The 16,474-nt window shown below is 42.9% G+C and overlaps 1 protein-coding gene across 2 annotated transcripts in view; it reads left to right on the plus strand.

The window, feature by feature from the left end:
- Nucleotides 1–16,474, plus strand: part of FAP (fibroblast activation protein alpha) — an 830,211-nt gene that overhangs the window by 519,562 nt on the left and 294,175 nt on the right. Inside the window, exon 20 of one of the 2 annotated variants that reach the window (XM_086956603.1) lies at nucleotides 7,289–7,483. The exons of the other annotated variant lie outside the window; for it this stretch is intronic. Coding sequence (XP_086812729.1) covers nucleotides 7,289–7,483 — 195 coding nt within the window. The remainder of the gene's footprint in view (nucleotides 1–7,288; nucleotides 7,484–16,474) is intronic. 2 annotated transcript variants of the gene reach the window in all.

Below are 16,474 nucleotides of genomic sequence, written 5' to 3' on the forward strand. Positions count from 1 at the left end.
GGTTGATCCTAACCATCATCATGAAGCTGCGAGTTGAGATAACATTTCCTCAATTTCATATGCTGAGGTAGCTGTTTGAATCACAAACTCTTTGCTAAAATCAGGTGCCTTTAGTATGGCTGCTGTGCACTGCGCCTCTTTCAGGGTGTCAAAGACCTTCTTGCAGTCTTCCGTCCAGATGACTTTCTTTAGCTGCTTCTTTGAAGTTAGCTCTGTTAGGGGGTACAATGGTGCATACCTACATTCTATAGTATCCTGTCAGACCCATGAAAGATCTGACCTGAATCTGGGTTTTGTGAGAGTCCCAAGCCATGATTGTCTAGATCTTGAGATAGAGAGGCTGCAAATGTCCCATGCCAACTCGGTGTCCTGATACACTAGAAATCTAATTGGGAACTTGCTGGTCTTTATAGTGAGGCCTGCATGCTGCTGGTCTTCAAGCACTTGTCAGAGGTGATTCAAGTGGTCCTGCCAAGTAGATATAAACAGAGAAACATCATCTAGATATGCTGCACTAAAGTGCTCCAGCCCAGAAAGCACCTTGTTCACTAGCCTCTGTAAGGTGGTATGGACATTCATCAACCCAAAGGGCTTCCCCTTAAATTGGAAGTGGCTCTCAAGAGGTGAGATTGCTGACCTTTCCTTTGCTCCCTCAGTCAGGGCAATCTGTCAGTACCCAGATGTTAAAGCAAACATGCTGAGATACTTGGAAGCCCCCAAGCGGTCAATAAGCTCATCATCTCGGTAATGGATGGTGCATCAGTCTTGGTGACAGCATTCAGTCGTCTGTAGTCCACACAAAACTTGAATTCAGGAGTCCCCCCTTTCGGGTTAGCCTTGGACCCCAGCATTATAGGGCTGGTCCAGGGAGTACTGGAGGGCTAAGACCCACAGGAAAACCATTTTGGAGGCTCCGCCTTAATTCTGGCTCTTACCTTTTATGATAATCTGTAGATTTTACTCTTGACACAACATTGAGTCAGTCCACGTGCCAGAGAGAACAGTCTAGCAAACTGTTCCTACAATTGGTGAAAGTGTCTCTTCTGCTGCTCTGTCAGTGTAGGGCAGAACAGTACTCCCTCCTGATCCATCGTTGTCATTGTGGGAGAGGAGATCTGGGAGAGGCTCACTTTTTTCTCCCTACCCTCCATCAGTGATCATGCGCATGGTCAGAGCCACCTTGTCAAATTAGGGCTTCAGACTGGTGACATGGATCGCCCTGCTGGGGTGTCTGGGGGTTAGCAAGGTCCACCAAGTAGGTGAACTCACCCATATTTTCCAGTACTGTTTGGAGCCCAGTTCGTTTGTCCTGGATGGCCTTGGGAGCCACAAGATCTACACACCTCACCTTGTGAACTAGCTGGTATTCTATAAAGGTTGCTTTCTGGTCATGTCAGTGCTTGATAAGCTTCTAACTGGCCTCCAAGGTTTTGCTAGACCTTTTCATGTATTCACCTATGTGATAACACAGACCTAGAACATACTCCACTATGTTCTGTTTGGGTTCCTTGACAGGTTACTTCCACTCTTCTCGGACAAGACTGAAGGAACCTCTGACAGGGGACCTATACAAAAGTGCAAAGGGACCGAAGCCCACTCCCTTTTTCAGTGATTCCTTGTAGGCATCGAAGAGGCATGGGGATAGGGCATCCCTCTTCCTATGAAGTTTCTCAAACAACCCCATATTCATACCTTGTTGAATCACCTCACAAGACCATTGGTTTGGGAAGGTTATAAGGTGTGGTGAACTTACATTTCACCCCCACACTCATCTCAAATAGCCTTCTAGTACACAGTTTGTGCCACTATCTGAGAATACCTCTTTGAGGAACCCTAGCTGGTAAAGATATTAACCAGGGCCCGGCCATCATGGGCACAGTTACCATCCTCAGAGGTACAGTTACCATCCTCAGAGGTATGGCTCCAAGGTACCTAGTGGCATGGACTACCACATCACCACAATGATGAACCTATTACCTGAAGCATTTTTACGGTCCAGGGGCCCAGAAGTGTCAATTCCCACCCTCTGAATAGGCATCCAAATCACAGGTAGTGGAATTAAGGGAGCTTTGAGTTGCCCTTCAGTCCTGCCACAGGCTTGACAGGTGGTGCAGGAGCAACAAAAATGCTTCATATTTTCAGACATCTGGGGCCAGTAAAGTGGCTGACCAACCTATCCCAGGCTTTCGTCTGCCCCAAATGTCAATCCAAGCTTATGCAATGGGCTAGGTTTAGGAGACAGGTCCTATGCTGTTGGAGAACCACCAATCTCCTGATAGCCCCAGGCCATGGGTCTCTAGACTCACTGTATCAGACAGCTTCTTCCCAGTAGATCATGTGTGCTCCACTGGTATCCCTCTTCTCCTGGACCTAAATCAATCGTTTTTTTGCTCCCCATGCCATTCTAGTTTGGACCTAGGCATATGCAAATCAGTCTTGACCCTGCGCCCAGTGGGAACAGTCCAGCCCGAACTGCCAGGCCAGGACCTCCCTGGACTGTAAACAAGCATCCTAGGACCGGTTTCGGTGTTAATCCCCTCATCAACCAGGATAGCTTGACTCCAGTGGCTTGGAGAGCACAGGCCTAAATCCATCGTTTTTCTGCTCTCTATGCCAGTTGTGTGTCTTTTGCTTTCTCACCCTAAGTCACCTGGTATCCTCATATGTGGGTCCAAGGCTCACTGTGCCATTGGATTCAAGTTATCCTCGCTGATGAGGGGTGAAACCCTGAAACTGGTCCTAAGCTGCTTGTTTCCGGTCCAGGGAGTGCCTGGCTTGACAGTTGGGGCTGGACTGATCTCATGAGGCACAGGATCAAGACTGATTTGCATATGCCCTAGTCTAAACTGGGATGGCATAAGAATGATGGATTTAACCCAGATCTCTTGACTGAGGGTGATTGTTTGATTTGTTCTGCAGTCTGTTGAACTGTTGTGTGTCATTTGCTTTCTCACCCTAAGTGCCCCGGGTATGCCCAGACGTGGCTCCCAGGCTCACTGTGTCACTGGATTCAAGCTATCCTGGCTGATGAGAGTTGGAACCCCGAAACTGGCCCTAGGATAATTGTGTTCGGTCCAGGGAGGACCTGGCTTGGCATTTTAGGCTGCACTGTTCCCATGAGGCACAGGTTCAAGACTTATTTGCATATGGCCAGGTCTAAACTGGGGTGGCATGATGTTTTGATTTGTTCTGCATTCCGTCCATCAGTTGTGTGTCTTTTGCTTTCTCGCCCTAAGTGCGCTGTGTATGCCAAGACGTGGGTCCCGGGCTAACTGTGCCACTGGATTCCAGCTATCCTGGCTGATGAGGGGTGAAACCCTGAAACCTGTCCTAGGATACTTGTGTTCGGTACAGGTAGGACCTGGCTTGGCACATCGGGCTGGACTGTTCCCATGAGGCACAGGGTCAAGACAGATTTGCATATTGCCAGGTCTAAACTGGGGTGGCATGGTGAGCAAAAGAATGATGGATTTAACCCAGATCTCTTGACTGGTGGTTAATGTTTGGTTAATGTTTTGATTTGGTCTGCATCCCGTCCACTAGTTGTGTGTCTTTTTCTTACTTGTGGAAAGTTTTGAGGCTGGTTACCCACGCCTGTTGCCCTTCCTCTAGGTTGTGGTAACTTGGACCATTTTTCCAGGCTTCAGGATAACCTAACCTTGAGGCCAGAAACACCCACTCAGGCAGACCCACCATTTCATCATGAGTCTTCTTTTCCACCTCAGCCCTAGCAGAGGTTTCTAGGTCATTTCCCAACAGATACTTCTCTGGAATTGCAGGGCTCACAGCTACCTTCTTCAGGCCAATGACCCTGCCGCACTAAAGGTGACATTACCAAGGAACAAAACTTCACCCCAATGTCAGCATTGACTACTGTATAGAGAGTATCTACGATAATCTGCTCTGGACTTCTTGGACTCCATTATTACTGCCCACGAGTGGGGAACTTCTTGGAACAGACTGAGTCTCCTTTGTTATGTCCAGGCTTGTGACTGTCAAGGCACACTCTAGCCTCCCCTGCTTGAGTAGACCTCTGGGGCCCTAATGAGAACTCCTTTTATCTTTGTTGCCATTGGGGCAATGAACTGTGTAGTTGACGAGGCAGCTTGGGAGAAGAACCTGAAGGAACTTTATGGCCCTGTGGAGAAGTAGTAGTAGCAGAGCCCCAGCCATGGCAAGACCTAATGGAAGAACTAAAACCAGACTTCACATATCAGAATGTAGAAAATACAATAATGAAATTGAAATTAACATGAGCAGCAGGACCAGATAATCTCCCAGCAATAATATTAAAGTCACAGATAAAGTGGTGGGTGAGATTCTTTTCCCAATTCTTCCAGGTAATATTGGCAGTAGGGAAAATTCCAAGGAATTAGAAGGGGGCAGTAATAAGGCCAATCCATAAAAAAGGTAGAATGAATGCACCACAAAATTACAGGTTGATTAATCTGTTAGACATAGGAGAAAAAGTCTTCTCAAAAATAATTTTGAATAGACTAAAAGATTGGGTGGAGGAGTTCTCAATTGTTCCAGTTGAACAGGGGGGCTTTAAAGAAGGGCACTCCTTGTCGATCACTGCATTGCTTTGTGGGCAGTAGCACGCAAGTCAATAGAACAAAACGGTAAGCTGCGCTGCTGTTTTGTTGATTTCCGAGCAGCGTTCGACTCAGTTGACCGGAACTGCCTTTGGGAAACTCTTGCAAATAAAAATATTCCTGAAGGCTTGCTGGCTATAATAAAAGAGCTACATAGTGGAAAATGGGCACAAGTTATTAAAGACACAGAAGTGTCACTGACGCCAACAATACCAATTGAAAATAGCCTTAGACAGGGCTGCGTGTTGGCCCCTCTGTTATTTGCCATATTTTTAGCAGATCTACCAGCATCCCTAGAGGTCGAAAGAAGTGCAAGCCCAAGAATGGACGGTAATAAAGTGTCCTGCCTACTGTACGCATATGACTTGGTAATTTTAGACCAGACTGAATTGGGCCTCCAAAGAAAGCTAAATTCATTTAGACAATATTGTGAAAGGAAATTTTTAATTGTAAATCTGGAAAAGACAAAAATGTTATGCCTTTGAAAAAAGATACTAAGTTTAATTGGTTTTAGGAGACTTGAAATTGGAAATGCTGAATGAATATCGCTACCTTGAGATGTGGTTCGATAGTTCTTTAAAGTGGCACACGCATCTAAAAGCTCAGAAAGCGAAAGCCTTTACATCGATCTGTGGACTGAAAATATTTAACTGTGATTACGGAGATATGTCTCACAGAACGCTGTTAAAGGCATTCCATGCAATGATACCCTCACAAGTACTTTATGGAGCAGAAGTGCTTTATTTAAGCGGCAAACGTGATTAGGACTTGGAGGAAGGGAAATGCCTGAAAACTCTGTTGACTCTACCACGTTCGTTGATGATCCAAGCAATAAGAACCGAGATAGGAACAACGGCTTAGGGGGTTCAGTCACAAATAGCTTTAATTAGATTTTGGAAACGCTTGGACTCAGAGAAAGGTCAGAAGGTATCCCAATGGTGCAGAAAAGAGATCCGATCTAGCAACCTAAATTGGGCAAAAGTGAATAGGAAGAAAATCTTATTGGCCTGTGAGAAAATAAAGGTTGAAATCTGCAATGAATCCCTGCATGTAGAATTCTCTAAAAGTGCCATGAGGAATCATGGACAAGAATTCTCTAGACGTACAGACATGGAATATCTGGCTAAGACAAAATCTGTACATTTTATGAGGGAGTCATTGTCAAATGAAAATTGGTTCCCCTATCTGGACATTTCACCCAACCACTGGTACAGACAGGAGATCTTAAGATTGCGAATTGGTATAAATCCTTGGCTGGTAAATGAAGAATTAAAAACAAAAATGTTGGATCACGATAGTTATTGTAAGTGCATGTTGGGAACAAAAGGTGATATTTTGCACATTTTGCTAGATTGTGCAACAATATTAGAACAGCGTAAATGATACCTTCGACCAATACTATTAAAATACGATATAAGGCTACGGGCACAGGCGGTAAACTTAATCACAGAAATGCCCACTATCGAGATCGCGATTGCACTAGGGAACTATACGAAGGCAATACAAAGCTTCCTTAGAGCATATTAGCCGTAACTTTTAGAGTTTTTACAATGTTTTACTTTAAAAGGAAAGGTTAAAATAAAATTTCCTCCTAAAATAGATGAATTGTATAGCATCCTAAAGTTTTAATTTATATATATCTTTTATAAAGAACAGTGTCGCCCAATGAAGTTTTCTCACTATTGTTACTCCATCTTAATTTATTTCTTCTAATGTTAAGATTGTATAAATTGTGCTGTGGAATGTTTTAACTGCAATTGGTTTTACTATTGTTTAAAGACCAAGGTCTAAATAAACATTGCCTTGACTGACTGACTTACTGACTGACCCTCTGGACTGAATCCCCTTTCTTTTCTTATGATCACCCAAATGACATCTTAGACACCCTAATCTCCACACACACATCAGCTTCCTTACCAAGCTGTCTGGGGTCAGCCAACTTGAACTCTACTTGATGCTGTTGTGCAACCCTATAAACAGATCAAGAGGGACTACCCCCTCAAGACTACAGGGTGTGAGACCAATGGCGTGCATTAGAACATTAGTCTGGAAGATCTTGTTGGGAGTAGAGTGCCCTCAAGCTATGGCAAAAACAGACACATTCAATGAAATGTTGAGGATAAAGTAAAATATGGAGAATGGACCAGCATCTTCAATCCAAACATTAAGGATGAATTGATAGTTCTCAAACTCATTTTGGGGCACATGTTATGGTGATTTTATACTTGTCATGTTTTGTATTCTCCTCTCCTCTCCTCTCCTCTCCTCTCCTCTCCTCTCCTCTCCTCTCCTCTCCTCTCCTCTCCTCTCCTCTCCTCTCCTCTCCTCTCCTCTCCTCTCCTCTCCTCTCCTCTCCTCTCCTCACCTCTCCTCTCCTCTCCTCTCCTCTCCTCTCCTCCCACTCTTCTTTCTGCTCCTCTCCTCTTCTCTCCTCTCCCCTCCTCCCCTCTCTTCTCCTCTCCTCTCACTTGCTCTGGTGATGCAATGTAGGATGTACCTCAGCATGTCCTCTCTTTTGTACCCTGGGAAATTTAAGTGCACACATAAAAAAGGTTTATACTCCAATTATAGATACAAACCATTTGAAAAGCCTTACACCAAACATTTCTGACACTTAAAGATATACTTCAATCCAAGAAATTACTTCATATCTATGCAGCAAAGTGAATTAAACATGAAATTGTTCCTTGCAGGTATGGAGGACCTGCTAGTCAGGAGGCCCAACACACATTTGCAATTGGGTGGAGAACATACCTGGCCAGTTCAGAAAACATCATTATTGCATCAGTGGATGGCAGGGGAACAGCTTATCAAGGTGACAGTTTTATGCATGCAATTTACAAGAGACTTGGAACATTTGAAGTTGAAGATCAAATTTCCGCAGTTAAGTAAGTTACTGAAGTAATATGTTATTACTTTTAAAGAGCATTTGATTTTTATGAAAAATACCTTCTGATTCCAGAATGTGACCCTCTTTACCAGATATAAAAAACCTATCTTTAAAAAGGAGAACAGTTACTTTGCCATGCTATGTGCTGCTGAGAAATATTCTTACATTATTATTTTGGGTTGTACAATACACATGCCTTTCTCCAAAGAACTCATATGTCCTCTACACACATAGAAAATGCCTTTACAACCAAAGGATAATCAACTTTTCTGCAAATATGTTTGCAGTTCTGGCAAATTTGGCAGTGTACTTGAATGAAAGACATCACTGCTTAATATGATGCCCATTTTTTTGATCCCATAACAAGAAATGCAAGCGAAAGTTACATTATTTATATATACTATTTAATTGTAGCATGACGTAAGAGAAATCATGTAAGAATGCATTTGTCACAAAAAGAGGAACAATGTTAGACATATTAGACAATATCTACAAGGTGTGTTCCCACTTTAATCTTTAAGCAACATGGGGAAAGTGGTGGACTCTGGAGGGGTCAGATTCTCTATTCACATTCCAAAGTAAATAACATTTAATATTGAAAGTGTTGGACTCTGTTGGAGAAGGAAAATAATGTTTGGTAATTCTACTCCAAACTGAACAATATTGGGGGAAAGTGTTGGACTCTAGGGAAGGGCAGGGGGCAGATTTACTAAGATTAACATGAATATAAATATTTAGATTAACACAATATTTTTGGGGGCGAAAAAATTATTTTAAAACAGTAACAATCCATTCCGTTTTCCTAATTAAAAAAATGAAGGTATTGCTAAAGATCGAAAAGATATTTTTTGAACAAAACAATATATTTTTAATAAATGAATTACAAAAATATTTTAAAATGTTTAAAAACAAAACACATATATTTTTAAAACAAAAATGTAAATGTTTAAATTTTAAAACACTACCCAGCGAAAGCCCTCAACAACCAAAAACAAGATGCAAAATATATGCATTTCAAAAGTAAATAAAAAAGGAAAAATATTAAAAATGTAATTAACTTCAAAGATAACAGCAATTATTTTTAGTTTGAACCCTATTGAAACCCCATGAATCCCAACATCAAAAAATATATATAATTAAACCAAAAAAAGTTTGAAATGTAATTACAAATATTAAAAAACACAATATTTACATGAATACAAAATACATTCAAAATATTAATTTAAAACACTACACACCTAAAATCCTTAAAAAATCAACTGAAATTACAATTACAAATGTAATTAAAATCAAAAGAAAACATGTTAAAAAATATAAGAAAACCTAATAAAAATCAAAATTAAGAAAAAGCACTAAGAAAACAAATTACATGCTAATAAACAAAAATAATTAAGATTGGTATACTGTAAAGCACATTAACAAAGTAATAGGTGTTTAAAGCTTTGAAAGAAAAGCAGAATACTTATCATCAATTCTAAACTTCAATATCATGGAAACCATGATTTGTGAACCCTGGATATCAGTGGCAGTATACAACTTATATCCTGGCATTTATATTAAGGATCCCCACCAATGGGAAGCTATACAGATCCATGTAAGTAGTCTACATTCTATTTAACTTTTTATATAATGTTTCAGTCAATATGTCAATCTTTCCTAAGATATCTGAGTAGTCATGTCATATGGTCAATCATTAATATAAACTTCACATTTACGTATTATCATCAGCCTGGATGTGGAAAACTTAAATATTAAATGGAAGAAACAACAACACCAACATTTTACAGGAAAATAAAATGCCACAGAAAAGCTAACCAGGTATCTAAGTCTACACTATGCTTCTTTACAGAGAGAAGTAATGTTGAAAGAAGACATGTGATACATGCAGATAGAAAACGAGGAACACATGGATTCCTCTATGGTAAATTAACTAGAGCCAGCAAATATACAATGCAGTGAAAGACCATTGGTCCACTTCGGAATTATGAAAAGCCCAGAAGAAAGTGGAATTTGCTTGTGAAGCAATTAACAATACCAGTGAAAGACATAGATTTCTTGTATCACAAGAAGAGCTATAAATTAAAAAGACTGCACAAAGAAGTGGGAACTCAATATAAAAAACAGATGATGAATATGGATTCTCACAACTTGCTTGTGTGCAGAGGACTGTGATTCCAGCAAGCCTCCCGAAAATGCAAACAAATTCCTTAAAGGTTCTACACAATCGTATCTGCATTTCAAAATCCTTGAAATCATATTATCTCATCCTTCTAGACATTATCGAATTGTATTTGTTATTTGTGAATGAGCACAGAGGTATCCCTGTTCCCATAGTAACTGGTGACCTGCCTTCACTGTGTCAGTAAGAGCAATAATTGCCTTTTATGTGTATTTATGGGCATCATTCCTGTGTACACTGATCAATTTAAGCTATTGCTGAATGGACATGAGTGATGTGTTCCTGAAACTTTGACGACACAAAATGAGCCCTTGTGCTCTCTATGGATGTGAAAATGCAATTCATGCAAGAAAAAATGTACAAAAAACAAAAGCACAATGAACAACAATCCCTTACGTCTGGCATTTGCATAATTCCTGTGAATTCGTAGAACATTTTTACAATGAACTGCGCATTTGGGGTAAATATTGTCATAAACTGCACGTAGTTATGTGACATTGCGTAATAGTGTAATTTCAGGAATTATGCATAAAAAGAGTAACATGAAATTTTGGAAATTACAGTGGTGTTATGTAAATTTCAACTGGGCCGCAAGATGAAATTCTGGGCACTATTTCAACCATCCTCACTGATACAGATTTAGATTAAATAACTCTGGTTTATTTTATCATGTCATGTGCCCAACTGGCCATGAAAGACAACTTCTTTAAATTTGAGGAGACTTTTTCTTTTCAGGTCTCTGGGACCAGTCTGGGCAGCGTTTTCGGGCCAAGCCTTGCCAACCTATATGTCCATTCCTTTGAGCAACGTCACGTTCTCACTTCAGATAATCCCTTCCATGAATCTCTTCGCTTATGGAAGCGATATATAGATGACGTTTTTGTGGATTGGCGAGGCAGCCCAGATTCGGTTATCAAATTCCAACATTGGCTAAACACGAGGAATGATTTCCTGGGGTTCACAGTCTAAATAGACAAAAACAGAATAGCATTTCTGGACCTTTCCATCTTTTCTACTCCTGATGGATTGTTACTTCCAAATAATACACGTATCCTTGGCCTGATGAAGTCTGTTGGCATAAAAGCCTGACAAAACATGTGTTGGCAAGATCTTTTGGCTTCTCATTGGCTGAGAAATTTGCTATTTCTGGACTGTGGCAAGAATTTCTATGTTGGTTACCCTGTGGCTGACAAGAATTGAGAACTGATTCAATTTGAAGAAAACATGAAATTGCAACAATAAAAGAGAACCAAAGAAATCTTATTCTTCCAAAAAGAGTGTTGTTATAGATATGTATATTTATTTACGCCAGCGTTGCTCAGGTATTGAAATCGTGTTAATGCCAAAGAAGGAGATATTTGTGATTTGTTGATGTCAAATAGTTTATTCTGTCTACGTTTTTCTGAATCAATTTGGGGTTCAATGGCTGAGGATTTAGCTTTGGAAACATGTTTCTTGTAAGACCTTCTAGCCGTGCAAAGGTGCCCTATGGGTACAGACCTATTTCTTCTCATTCTTCCCTCGTTGAGAGCGGTGAAATCATTCATAATATCAGTCAAGCTTCTATAAAAGGTAGACAAAGTATCACTAATGTTATGGCCTCCTGAGAAGCTAGGGAGATTCTGTGTGAGGCATGTAGCAAAGTTATTATAGATAGAAATATTCTTAATTTCATACTCCCATGCTCTATGCATCTTAGGTAGACCAATGGTCTAGAAAATGGAATTTGATAGTGATCAGACCAATGAACTGTGATTAGACACTCTAATAGAATGTAGTTCGTAATGATGATGAGGTCTAATCTGGCTCCTTTAACATGTGTGAGTGTGTGGAGGCATTGCTCGATCAAATGATTTCCCATGAGAAGGAAAAACATTGAGTAATATGGGCCATTTAAGGTAAGCAAGTGCAAGTTTATGTTGCCTAAAGTAATTGTCAGATAGGATGAGTTGAAATATTGATTCGAGCCAAGGAAGGTTGTGTTGTGAAATGTGAATGCAAATCATTTTTTATGTTATTGCTCAGCCCCCTGTCGGTGCTTTTGTAAGTGCTGCTTACCTGCTCAACAGTCAGGCATTGAAATGCGGAGAAGGACTCTGAAGTCACTTGCAAAAAGTATGTGGAATATTTGGAAATCATTGCAAAAACACCTCATATTTTTCCCTCTCGATAATGATGAATAATAGAAGAATTAATGAATTAAAAGATAAATAATAGTATTATTGGACTTGGCCCTTTTCGCAGGGTCATCCCTAAACTTTGTGCTTTTCTCCTAGCCTTTTTTCTGACATGGTGTTGGTGGTTTTAGGACTCTGGGCACTTTAGCACTGCTGTTCAGTGTAAAGTGTGTGAGCTCTCTGTGTTAAATATGGTAAGATTTGTCTACATCCATTTGACCTATTTAATTTACCTGTCAGTCTCTTGTAAAGAGGTATCTCATACCCAGGGCTGGTAAATTAAATGCTACTATTGGGCTTCAGTGCTGATTGCGCCACCCACCAAAGTAGCCTTGCCAACCTATCTCACACCTCTGCCATTGCAGGGCTTGTGCGCGCAGTGTCACTGCCGCTGTGACGTGGCACCTAAAGTGTGTGCCATGTCTGTGACCCCCCTTTTACTACATGTCAGTCACCCCTAAGGTAGGCCCTAGCTAGCCCTCCGGGCAGAGTGCATTGTAAGTAAAAGATAGGACAAGTACCTTAAGTGTGTGACAATTCCTGGTTGTGACAAACACAGTAATTTTTAGTTGCTCACTACTGTGGGGCTTTCCTCCCATAGGAATGCATTGGGGATTCCCTGATAAGTGTTTCAGTGGTAATTCCTGAAATGAGAGGTGCAGCGTGGTCAAGTTTGGTATGTTTGGAATAGTGATAAATGCTACGCAATGGTGTGCCCAGATTTATTATAACTATTTTAGAAATGCCACTTTTTGAAGTTGGACACAGTTGGGCACAGCAAAACAAATGTCAATACTGATGTTTGTTCTCACTTCATTCATCACAATCACATGTGGCACGTGGCACGTGGCAGTGATTGTAAAATAAATAAATGTTTATTTTCTTTTTTGTTTGTTGGGCTAAAATTTGAGCTTACTCATATTTCTTAAATGTTTTTAAATATGAAATGTAATGTTGTGTCCTATTTGTGATTACTTTATTTGTATTATTTGGTTGTATGGTTTTGTGGTCTAAAAAGCACTTGGAATGTGAAATAATAATATGAATACTTTATCAATTAGCCAAAAAGAACAAAAAAGAAATAAAACATTCATTTGTTTTACAATCACAATGAGTGCCATGTGTGATTGTGACAAATTAAGTGAGACCAGACATCAGTATTGGCATTTGTTTTGGTGTTTCCATTTTAGATTGGTCCAGCCTTACTGATTATGGGCCAGAACCCTTTATTGATTTGAGGTACTTTTAGAACTTGGCATTTCTGTGTGCTATGTCTGCCTGTCTGATGTGAATTGCATGTTTGGCATTTGAGTGACAGGGGCTGGTGAGGTGTGTGTGGCTCCAGGAGGGGCAGGGTGAGTCAGCGCTAAGCTGAATGGGACATCTGCATTTGGAGTAGTGGGAGGAGAAGTCCCTGGTCCCTGAATAGGCGTGTGCCTAGCCTGTACAATGCAGGCTCCGCCCCCTGTGTTGCGACTGATCACCAAGCCCCCACCTCACAATAGGGAAGAGTAGCCTGGTAAACAGAGTGCTCCAGAACCAGTTGAATTGGCTTCCTCGAGCCCTGTGCTTTGCTGACAAAGGGGAAAAGTGGTATAAAGGTAGAGGCTGTGACCCCATGAGAAAGGTTGTTCCAGGGCTTACTTGGGCTGGGGGGGAACACTCTGCCAGGAGGAACCGCTGTGGACCCAGCTGCAGCTTTTTGGGGGTCCCTGCGTACTGGCCTGCCTGGATGCACCCTGCTTGGGTGCCTCCAGCCCCAAGGACTTTTAGTTCCTTGTCCAGCCTTTGCCCTGGACTTTTTTTGGGCATAGCACCTACTGAGTGCTGTCTTTTCATTGCCAAAGAGGAGAGTGAAGAGCTGGTGGTGGGCAGCGTGCTGCTGCAGTAATTATAAAGGGAATCCCGATGGGGGGATTCCCCTGAACTGCCTGCGGGTGCCCACCCCACATTCTGAGGTCACTTTAACTAGCGATTGCCTGCCCCGCATCTTGCCAAGTTTGGTGGGAGCCCACCCGGCACTTGTGCTGGTTTATCAGCGGGAGCCCACCCCACATTCGCCCGAGAGAGAAGCGATTGGGCTGTGAAACAGGAAGTCCTGAAAGCCTGATCGTATGTGGGCCGACCTGCGAGGAAGGAAGCAGGAAAAGCCAGAAGTCAGGCAAGACGAGCAGACGGAGACTGGGCTTCGTGTCCGACTCCAGCAGTAGCCACCCAGCGCATCGCGAGGAAGGGGGACTGGGTGAAGGGAGACAGGCAGCGCTGCACCTGAGGCAAGGCTGGGCGCCCGTGTGGTGAGGAGAGCCCTGCTTGCAAGCTAGAGCCGACCAGAAGATGTCCCATGGTCGGGCCTACCTGTAACATGTGCCGGCCCACCTTCGGCCACTGAGCAGAGAGCCCCACGTGTCCCAGGAGCCCGGAGGACCGGAGAGGAGCCTGCAAGGTCCCGGTGAGTGGGGCCGATTGGGAGGCAGCGTTTTTGTTAAAGAGCCCAGTGGGGCTCACACAGGCGTTGCTGGTGACGTTCAGGGCAGATTGTCGGTGCCCGTTTCTGCCACAGCTGCCTCACCTGACAGTGGGCAGCTGCAACATTGGGGGCAATCTTGGCTCCACCAAGGCACATTGTCTGGGCCTGGAGCCACGTTGGTGCTCCTTGGGGGCCCCGTAATGCCAGTGCTTGTTTGTTCCCTCGGCTGTGCCGCCGTAGCGGGAAGCTGCAACATGGGGGCTGTTTTTGTTGTGGAGTCTCAGTGGGGGACTCAAGGTACAGTGCTGCCAGATCTAATTGCTTAGCGGCCCCACAGGAGAGCAGGCCACTGCAACAAAGGGGCCCTTTTGATCTTAGTTAGTCCCAGCGGGGCTGAAGAGGCACAGTGGTGCCAGGGCTGATTTATTTTCACAGCTGCACTGCAATTAGTAGCCAATGCAATGTTTAGACTAGCGCAGTACGCGCACTTTGATTTTGCTGCATTGGCAGCCCAGCCCTGATTAATTGGACAAAAGGGCATTTGAGCTCCGATGGAGTGCCAGAATGGCCTGGGGACAGTTGGGTGATATATGCAACTGGTAGTAGTGTACTGTGGTGCACTGCTGATTTAGGCCTAATGTGAAATTGTGTAATATGTTTATGCCTAATGTGATTGCATAATATGATTTATGTTTGGGATGCCTATGCCATAATGTGTTATGATAGTGAGGTTTGGGCCTAATGTATTGTATGCCTAATGTGATAATGCTTAGTTCATTATTGTACCAGTAATTACTGGTTGTGTTTTATACTTACCTTTTCTGAAGGTTCTGACAGTGGTCCAATTGTCATGTGTATATATACCCCTGTAAATTACTACCTGGTGCCAGTTGACACAGTGTATATGTGTGATTATGATCTAATGTGTTTATGATAATACAAAGGCTAATTATTGATATAACCTTGTGTGAAGTTTCTTTTGTAGTGTGCCTAGTGTGTTGCTGCTGTGTGTGTGTGTGTTGCGCAAACACTTTACAAATTGCCTCTGGGATAAGCCTGACTGCTCGTACCTTGCTACCAAGGGGGTGAGTAGGGTTTATCTTCAGCGTGTAACTCCCTTGCCCTAACTAGAGTGGTGGTTTCTGCCTAGCTTTGGCGCAAGCCTTAGCCAACCAGAAATCCCATTTCTAACATTGGTTGTCAGGGGTGGGATAGGACTTGCGTTTGTGCAGTAACACAGCAACAACAGGCTGCACTACAAACTCTGCATTTAGATAATCACAGGTTTGTGGATTATTTTTCCTGAGTTTTATTTTTCTCCTAAAAGTGTCATTTCTGAATTGTGTACTCTTGCTTCGGCTCAGACGCCTGTGTCTCTTGTGTTGCACCTGTGTATTAACACCTTGGCTGCTAGGCTTCCCCCCCCCCCCCCCCCCTGTGCTGAAAATTGCCATTTTGCTGGTGTCATGACGAGCTCAGCTCATCATCAGCACAGCTCAACTGTGCATCATGACGTCATGAGCATCGAAAGGGTTAAGTGCCTTGCCCAAATGGAATCTACCTTTAACTTGCATGATATGTTGAACTACAGTCTATAGGAGCTGAGGGGGTACTGTGATGAGACAGGCTTAGAAATAAGTGGAGAGGGCACTCGGGGAAACCTTGGGTGTGCCCTGATACCCTGGTAACAGGATAGGTAGAAACAGAGGGACAGGTACCAGGGCGCACTCCAAGAGGGGGTGGGTCTGAGGGTGGCCCTGAAGAATTTGAAGCAGAGGAAGAAAATGACAGGGCAGGGACGACAGTAGATAATGAGGACCCCAAAGATAGGCAGTCCCTTGCTGGGTTCAGTGTCGGGGCAGTGCCCAATCCCTTTCCCTGCCCACAGAGGAGTGGGTGAATAGGAAGGAAGAAAGGGGGCATCTGCTGGCTTTGGGCAAGCTCCAGGCGGAGTATGCCACAGAGATAGCGCGGCTGGGTTGGGAGGAGAAAAGGGCCTTGTTGGCTCAGGAGCTGAGGCTCAAGGAGTTGGCCCATGAGTTAAGTCTCAAGGCATTGGGCCTTAAGGAGCAAAAGCTAGTGACCGAACGAGTCTTAGCTCAGGAGAGGATGGCGGGAGCAGAGAGGGCCTTCGCCATGGAGAAACTAGCTTCTGGAGGGTTGATT

Source organism: Lissotriton vulgaris, chromosome 2_1, assembly GCF_964263255.1.
Source record: "Lissotriton vulgaris chromosome 2_1, aLisVul1.2, whole genome shotgun sequence".
NCBI classification, from domain to species: Eukaryota; Metazoa; Chordata; class Amphibia; order Caudata; family Salamandridae; genus Lissotriton; species Lissotriton vulgaris.